The sequence below is a fragment of the Pempheris klunzingeri genome, chromosome 10, assembly GCF_042242105.1.
Source record: "Pempheris klunzingeri isolate RE-2024b chromosome 10, fPemKlu1.hap1, whole genome shotgun sequence".
Classification (NCBI taxonomy): Eukaryota; Metazoa; Chordata; class Actinopteri; order Acropomatiformes; family Pempheridae; genus Pempheris; species Pempheris klunzingeri.
The window spans coordinates 1,620,001-1,629,409 of record NC_092021.1 but is presented as its reverse complement, the minus strand read 5'-3'; the positions used below and the strand labels follow the sequence as shown (position 1 = coordinate 1,629,409).

The 9,409-nt window shown below is 44.1% G+C and overlaps 1 protein-coding gene across 1 annotated transcript in view; it reads right to left on the bottom strand.

Moving 5' to 3' along the window:
• Nucleotides 1-8,211: 8,211 nt before the first annotated feature.
• Nucleotides 8,212-9,409, bottom strand: part of ndp (norrin cystine knot growth factor NDP) — a 3,999-nt gene continuing 2,801 nt past the window's right edge. The window contains exon 2 of the mRNA XM_070838655.1: nt 8,212-8,436. Coding sequence (XP_070694756.1) covers nt 8,212-8,436 — 225 coding nt within the window. The remainder of the gene's footprint in view (nt 8,437-9,409) is intronic.

Genomic DNA, 9,409 nt, shown 5'->3' with positions numbered 1-9,409 from the left:
GCCTCTGCTCTGCCTCTCCCCGCTCTGCCGTGTCCGCTCGCCGCTGAACGCAGGGCGCTCGGAGGAGCGCATCTGTATTAAAAGCGCCGGGCAGGCCCACTCCCTCCAGACTCCTCCCCCCGATAGTAGAGCAGCCGTCTGCTCTGCGGAGAGGGAGAGCCGGGGAAGTGACTGCCGACGGGGGTGGGGGTCCACCCATCCTTTGGTTAAGTAAAGGTGCCTAGAATGCAGTGTGATAAGAACAAGTCCTGCTGCCTGACCTCACTCTCCCCTCCTTAAGGCTGCTACAGAAGCACTAACACCGACTCTGGGAGATTATTACGGCTGCATCCATGTGCATGTTGCATTTGACTGCTGTTGGTATCAAATGTTGAGCTGATTTCTGACGTGTTTTGATCATTTTCATCATCAGCATCCAGCAGCCTTCGGCCCTCCAGACTCACCGTGGAAGTACTGAGATTGGAAGCTGTCTGTTAAATTGTTGAATCAGTTTGAATCTCTTAGAAGAGCAGAGCAGTGTGATGCTGCCTCTTATGATGGTGTCTGGGTCCTCTGGCCTGTGGCAGATAACTGTGGCTGTAACTTTTGTGTGTGTTTATTGCTTCATATGTGCTGGGATCCATAAGCTTACTGTCATTGGCTCTTTAAATAAAGACTATTACATGAAAACAAGTCATTTAACTACTTTACACCCTGGTGAGTAGTTTAATCTTCAGATGTGCATCAGGGCCTGTAAAGTCCTGTCCTGTGAGAACCTCTTATCCCTAAAACATCTTCAAACTTTTCATGAGCTCAGAATAAAGCAGCCTGTTTTTAGCTTTGTGATGATGCACTTTTCAACTGATGCAAGAAGGTTGAAATAGTTTTACATTTTCTGAACCCATGAAGGAACTCTTCATCCTGCAGTTTATCTCAAATAGTCACGATGAAACACACATGCATGTTTTTTTTACTGGACTGAAAGATGACAAATTGTAATCTGTAAAATAACTAAAGTTATCAAATGTATGTAGTTTAGTAAAAAGTGCAGTGTTTACCTCTGAGATGTATAAAATGGAAATACTCAACCAAAGTAGAGGCACCATGAATCCGTACTTACCTAGCTCTACAGTACTTGAGTAAATGTACTTAGTTACTACTTTGTATATGCAGCATTGCAGAGTTTAGCACCGTGGACGTCGCCCCCGATGTTGGTGCTATAATTGTCTGGCCAAAGGTCGTCTCTTATCACTTAAACAACATTTGGCTATTGGCTGCGTGCAGTGGTATCAAATGATGGACCTTTGAACAACCACTGTATCTCATGTAATCTGTTATTAATAATACTTTCATAATGTAAGTGTTCTCTCTATCAAAAGTAATTGACTCACAAACTTAATAAAAAAAAAGTAGATCTCAAAGCCTTTCTGCCTCCAGGCTCCGGTTCTCAATAACCAAGCCTGTAGATGAAGCTGATAAAGTAGCCTTCTGTAAAAATACCATGTACATGTCTGATGCCAAGTCCATAAGAATATGAGACGTTCCCTCGCCTACGCACACAAATATCAGTGAAGAAGTTGACGAAGCAGAAGCAGGGTAATGGAAGGTTCTGCTGAATTCACTTGGTCTATTTTTCCGCTGTAGACAGCACAGTGCTTTACTTTTAAGGTCCCCAGTCTGCAGACAATAACTCAAAGCATTTGCACTTGACATGTTATTCCTCCCGGGGGATTTTCCGTTTCTGTTGCCCTCTTGTGGTTGGTTGGTTGGTTACACTCAGCCAAAAGCTGGTCTCTGGTGTGCACATAGCCGGGCATGTGCTGTCACCAGGCCGGTGGGAGTACTGGAGCTTTCACTGGTGCAGCTCAGCTTGTGAGCCGGTTTGCACATATTTCGGGGCTTCTAGACTAATAACTGGTCCAAAGCATGTATGTATTTGCATGCATGTAAATTTGCAGCATTGTTTGAAATGTAACCTAAAGACGAGCCTCCAGTCATACATGTGGACATCTGCATACTGTTGTTTTCTTCTTCATAAAAGCATCTGTTTGATTTGATAACAGCTTTTACCTGTTTGTTTGCAGTCTATGTTGGCAGAGTTTCTGCAATTTCCAGTCGATCTTAAGCTACAGACAAGCGTGTAAGATGTGATTTCTAAACGTGGTTAGAATTTGTTTCCAATGCAAATTTTCAGGTGGGTTGACATTAAATTAAGGGCCCCCTAGTGGGTTAATCTGACCATGATTGTGGTTAATCCTAATCCTCGTTTGATCTAATTTATGGAGTAAGCTACTAAAGTCCCACGCTAGCATATCCCTGTCCTTACAGGCACTGTAGTAGGGCAGCGTGGAAGAGACTGGGGAGGAAGGGGGAAGGTAAGGGTGTAGAGTGATACACTGAGTTACCAGTTGATACCTGTACTGTCAAATGTAATCCAATACAACAGCCACGGAATAAATCCCAGGTTTGACAAGCTCTTAGTATTTGTGTTTGAGTTCCAAGTATGATTAGAAACTTATTGTAATCTAATACAACACCATCAATAATGAAACAAGTCCCCGGGCTCGGCCTTACCCCCTGCCAGGTGGAAGGGGAGCTCTCCAAGCTCTGGATAAACAAAGCTAGTGGGCCAGACAGCATCAGTTCCAGGGCTGCTGAATCGTGTGCTGGACCGCTCGCAGCTGTCCTCCGAGCAAACTCTTCAGTCTTTCTTAAACGATGGAAGATCGCCCACATCCTTGCAGTGACAAAGGAAGGACTCCGGTGTGGTCGGGGACTAGAGACCCGTGATGCTTCGTGGTTCTGCAGTAACTTAGGACTCTGCTGGACCTGCTGCAGTGTGCACGCCACACCGCTCTTCCTGAGGAGACTCACATCCTCCTGTGTGTGCAACAGGAACTTTAAACCTTTGGATGATGGCATCATTATTACTATTGTCCTGTGCTACCTCACAAATATCATGTACTCACTGACTGCATGCTTATTAGAGTCACAGCATCAAGGATTTTGTGCTGCTACTGGTAAAAACTCTGCTCTCATACGTTCACCTGTCCCATCGTGTTTCAGAGTCCTTTACTGTTTAAATCAACCCTGCTGTGGAAGAACAAAGTGTTATGTTCATCAGGCGATGGGGTGCAGCTGTGGAGGCCGACAGTGGGCCTCGCTGGATGATGACATAACGATGCAGAGGTGTGAGGGGAAACTGGTGGACACAGGGAGAGGGTGAAGACGTCGCCATGACAATTTGTGTGGGAGGTGAAGTTTAGAGACACAGTTGAGAAAAACCGCAGAGCAATAGGGAGAAGACATTGTATTCTGTGTGTCTGTATCAGAAAAGACTCAGCAGGAGACAGAACAGGCAGTGTTCTGAGTGTGAGGAAGTCATGCCGGACCTGTCCTGCTTCTGATGTTAGCAGTGATTGCAGCCTCCTCCTCTCACGTTCATCTTCGCTGTGCCACAGGCAGACCACATTAGAGATAAAGAGGTTGTATTAAACCCAGCTGCAGGTGTGTGATGTGTGGCTTGTCAGCAGAGGGCAGCAGTAGTCAGGACGACACACACACAAACTGACTGAAGAGAAAAAGACCTTTCTAGTTTGTACTTTATAACATTAACTAAGTGGTACCCTGCAGTTTCATACCTTGTATATAAGCATTTTCTATGTTGACAGAGCACCATTGGCAACATCAGCTGCACATAGCGGTCCAGTTCGTGATATAGTAAGTAGGTTTAACCCTTTCATGCATGAATCATGATAACCTCAGTCAGGATTTCTTTACTAAGTGTTTTTATTCATCTTTAGGCTGAAAAACAAGATTTGAACTTTTGTTTTTTTTCAACCCAAATTTTATAAAGATATATTTACATGTCCAGTAGTTGGAATATAGCTAGTGATGCATGATGTACAATTCAGTGGACATGTGATTAATCATAATTTCCTCCCAATATAAAATCAATACTTGGAAAATTTAGCAATTGCATGACTCCTTAGATGTTACTTGATGTCGTCATATTTTTCTTACCTGCAGGGTCTCTTTTTCTAGAAGATTTGGACAGAAAAAAATGAGCAACTTGGTGTTTCTGTCCATCTTGGTTTCACTCTTTTTTTTTTTCACTTGCACTGGCTTCCCACTGGGTATCAGTGTATGAGATGATGCAGTAGCCTCTACTGTAGTGGCTGATGTGTAACCATACCATCAAAAACTCGTGCATATACAAGAAAACAGCTTTTTAATAGCTGTACACTGTTTTGACCTCTATGCATGAAAGGGTTAATTAGTGAAATTGTGAGCAAACTACTTCTTTTTAAAAGTCAAAAGACATTTTTCAAGACAAATGTAATCATAGTAATGACAGATACTTACTGTTGTCTTCAGATCCTTCTACCTTCTTCGTGTTTGCTCCACAATACTGTTAGCGAGCAACAAGCTGAGCCACATTCCCTCTTTTTTTCTCAATTACCTCCAGGTGTCATTAACAGATGGGAAATAAAATTGTGGTCAGTCTTCATTTCTCTGTAACTGTTTTATGACGGGGTAAAATGAAGACTGGCCAAACTACATACTGTTATACAGACATATCCTGTTCTTGTTAAACAACTGTACATTAGACATCGACTATCGCTATTCACAGGATAACAGCATTGTCTTCTTTGTAATTGGTCGGCAGAAACTTCTCTGTTTAGCTCTCACGTTGCAGATTGTGTTTGGACCTCTGTCGTTATTGTATTCATATTTTCCAAGTTAAGTACGTGCTGACAGCTACATCTCTCAGTACTACTCACATGTGAAGTGAGTGAATAGTCATATTGTTAACCCTCCAGCACATGGCTGTCGTCCATGTTTGACGTCTGGCATTTTAATGGAATTCTAAACACACAGATGTGAGTTTCTCTTTAACAAGCAGGCACCTATAGTGCAGTCCAGTAAAATCCCTCTCTTCTGTGATTTTTATGAAATGCTTGGATGGTTACGATTAGGATCAAAGATGAATAAATGTGTGTATTGTGCGCTGATGTGAAGGATTATAAAAGGACCACATGTGCGTGTCTGTCTGCCCCACACCTGGAAAAAAAGACTGAGATGAAAAACTGCATTTGATGAATGATATTTCTGCTTCTTTAATTAGAAAGTCTGGAACTTGCCAACCACCTCCTTCATGTGTCTCTGCTGTGAAACCAGTACAGGAGCTCAGTTAGCATCTGCTTTACAGCCAGTCTGTTGCCCCTCTGTCATCCTGGTTCACCAAATAATTACCCCTCACAGAATGGTGTGTGTGTGTGTGTGTGTGCATTTGTGTGTGAGTGTTGATAAAGGAGAGGCACAGCGAGAGGAGACAGCAGAGGAAGGCAGATTAATCTCCAGGATCGAAGGGAAAGCGATTTTATTAGGTTCACGTGTGAAGCAGCCGGCTGTGCTGTCAGTTGTTGTCGGGATTGAAATGTCCACAGAACGGCATATTGTACTGTTTCACAGGGCAGGAACACGTTTCGGTGCTGAACACAACAAAAACCATCTGCACAGGGTGAATATGTTCAGTATGAGCGTGTCACTACGTCAGACGGCTCTGTACTCTTAGCTCACACTTTCACATATATTTTGAAAAGGATTATAAACGGATTATTTCATTAATCTGCAAAGGAGGATTCTGTTTTTATTCTCCGTCAGGGCACAGGCTCTGCAACATCCCGGGGGCTGATGGGGTGCAGCGTGTTGCTGCATGGACTATCACTGACAAGGACTTTCTGACCACTCAACCACCCCTCCAACCTCCAGTTGTCCTGTATACTTCTCAATTTTTATTTCCTTCTCAAGTCGGCCAGGGTCTCATCATCAAGAAGACCCCTGCTGATCTACCTTTCAGTGTCAAAGAGACGTTATAGCTTCATATTTACATCTTTGGCTGGTATTGCAGCTATAGAAGCAAAGAAATGCCATAATAATTAAAGCAGCAGTGTCCCTGATTGTATTCACATCCTGTAATTATCTCTCTGTGTAGCATGTATACTGCTGGTGGCAGAGTCCGCTAACTTGTACTGGAGTCAAATTGCCTTCTAATGCACAAAGGCTCACAGGAAACACTGCGTCTATGTAATAAACCATTACTGTTTGTAGATTAGTCTGCTTACAGTTCACTTTCCTACAGCTGTGTTAGAGCTGTGTGAAGTTCCTGCCATCACCAATGGAACGTTTCCCGCTGTCGTCGCTGGTACCACTCATTGATGTATAGATGGTTAAATCCAGACTCAAAACCCATCTCTTCACACTTTCCTACTCCCTCTGATTCATTTTGCACTGCTACTGTATTTTATTGCTTGTTTCACACCTGTTTTATCTATTATATTGTATGTTTTATGTGTATTCTGTACGGCGACCTTGTGAGCTTTGAAAGGCGCCCTAAAAATAAAATGTATTATTATTATTATTTTACTTTGAAAACCTGAACTCATTTGATTAGAAATCCCTTTTCTATTTCCAGACGTTTGTTTCAAGTGGTATACTCGCGAACAGTGTTTAAAGTTTCCAGTTATTCATCTGAACTTTTCTGTCTTGGATCATGTGACGCAGCCTAATACAGCAGGACAAACGTCTGATTCACTGCCTCAGGATCACATCGTTATTCACAGTCTGACAGTTTGGATTTTGATCCTGAATTTTGCTGTCTGGATGTAACCAGAAACCAGAAAATAACCAGTTTTTCTTCTCTTATTTTTTACCTAACTTGAATCTTTGGATCAGAATTGAGCTGCTTTGACTTTCAAGCAAATTTTTCAGTGCTGAAAGCTTCAATTGTCTATTTGAATTTGCACACAACTTTTAATGACCTTCTGTAAATATCAGTTTCAGGAATTCAAACCACATAAAGCCACACACTGCTATAAAGTCAGGAGTTTATATTCAGGAGTGGTTAGAGTTTTTAACAGAGGTACTTGGTTGCTTATAAAACGACAATGATTTGGCCTTTTTTGCCTCCATAAAGCCTCTCATTAGTTACCTAAATTCAAACTGTATGCTTTTTAACGTTTTTGTGATAGAAGAAACCACAATGGGTCCAATGGGACTGAGTTATTCACTTTTTAATTCAGATAAACTGACCATAAGTACAGATGGCTAATGACGTTTTAGACGTATTCTGACACAAACCGAAACGAATTACACGTAACATTTAAGTTCTATATTCACCATCGTGGTGAACTTGGATGAAAATGTATATGCAGGTTTTACAGACGTGTGCAGAGCGACCACGGCACCGTTTTGACAAGAGCGTTTCCCCAAAGTCAAAACACTGGACATTTCATCACTAACAATACATGACAGGCAAAAGCGACAGTTTCATTATTCTGGCTACAGTTGCTACGGTTTGAATAATGTTTGACGGGAGCATCACGAAGATTCAAATAGGATAGACTAAATCTAATGAACGCCGATAGCTCTCACAGTCCGTTGACAGGCCGCACCACCACAGAGGCGCCGGCTTCACCTTCATCCTTTCATCTTCACAGCTCCTTTTCGCTGTTTACTGTTCACCTGATGAGTTCTCCTGTCAGCATCGGTCATGTTTTACACAGTGAGATGAAAGTCTGCAGGGAGTGTGTAAAACGTTATAGGGTGAATAAGCATGGTGCAGGCGCTTCTCTATACATCCACCACATGTCTGGGGCTCAGGTGGACCCGCTCGCTCTCAGCGAGCCTCGTCCCTTCCCATGCTGCTTCTTAACGAGGCGTGTTTTTTGTGTTGTTGTCGAATGCACTGTGGGGTTTTTATGGAGCTGGCAAAAAGCTCTAAGAGATATTTGTAATGAGCCCTCACACTGTGGATCGTGCGCATGTGTGTTATGAATTACGGAGGCCTGTAATGAGTGCAGTGCGTCTCCACGGTGAGGAGGGTCTCCATCCGGCCCATGGGAGCAGCAGTTTGCGGTGTTTGGCCTTGTGTGCTGGAGAAATATGCTTTGTATGGTTTGTACTGATTGATGTGCATAACGCAGAAGGTATAGTATGCTTTGAGTCCCAAGGGCTGCAGATGAATCGTAAGGCCTATGTGAGGGCGGTATGATTGCTCCAAACTATCACTCCCAATATAACAACAAGCAAGAGCCGCCGTCCTCTGGGGCAATTTTCTGATCCAATAATCAACCAAAATGCTCTTGATAGCTTTAGAGTAAGGCCCAAGGCCAAGGGAATCCTGGGTCTTGAGAGTCACGGGGGTTTGGGAGGGTGCTCCTTCCCTGCTCAGCTGCACTCCTCACAGTTGCAGGCTAGGATGTACCTGTAAGTGGCCGTAATGCGAGTCCCGCCGGCGCAGCGCAGCCTCACCGCCTTCAGTTTGGAGGTGTGCGGTCGGCAGCAGAAGCAGGTGCTCTTGAAGGGCTGCTTGAGCACCGAGCTGAAGGAGATGAGGGGGTCGGAGCGGGTCGTGTGGCTGCAGTGGCCCTCGCAGCGCGCCAGCAACACCATCTGGAACACAGCGTGAGTTATGAAAGCACAGATAAGTCATTCTCACAGGTTTTCTCAGAATGTTCAGGCACTGTCGGGGAAGAGGAATGGGTCTCTGGGTACGATGAAGCACTTTTTGAGTCTAAAAGTGAGCCGTGTGTTCGGGCTCAGGATGTCTCCTGAGTCCCCCAGCCTCAGCCTCGCACCTGCAAGCCGAGAGATAGCAACGAGACCGGTCACTCACTCCCACGACTGCTGCAGCTCAAAGCTCAGGGCCACTGGCACCAGGTTTACACGTGAAGTCTGAGCTTTTCTCCCACAGGGATCTGTGGCTAACTATCCTGTGCTGACACTCAGTGGAAAGGTTGATAAAATGGTTTTGTTCCTTTCATAAGATCTGACCACTCAGCAACACACACACACACACACACACACACACACACACACACACACACACACACACACACACACACACACACACACACACACACACATACAAAGCACCGGCCTGATTAGTGTTGTGACCGTCCGACTGGCATTCCTCTGTGGGTCACTGCATTCCTGTCGCCTCCCTAAACAGACTCCTGTGTCATGTCCTTCTGTCAGCTGCTGTGTGTCGCCACCCATGTACCCACTTTGACAAAAGCCTGTCTGGGGCCATGGGTGGCACACACACACACACACACACACACACACACACACACACACACAGGAGTGTTGTCGCCACTTTAAGACCATTTGTCTTTGTCCTTGCTGAAGATCAGGCTGTCAAACTCTCCTCCTCTCATTCATGACCAGCTGGATTAAACACATCTGATACAGTGGATGGTCATTCATGTATTTGCTAAGCCAGTGACAGAGAGGAACTTTTGTGGTGTCATCTGCAGAAGGTTAACGTGAGCTCAGGGATGGATGGAGCATTTTAACAGTTAAAAACTGAAACGATTCATCAATTTGTCAGCTGACAGAAAATGAATAAGAAATGATCAATGAA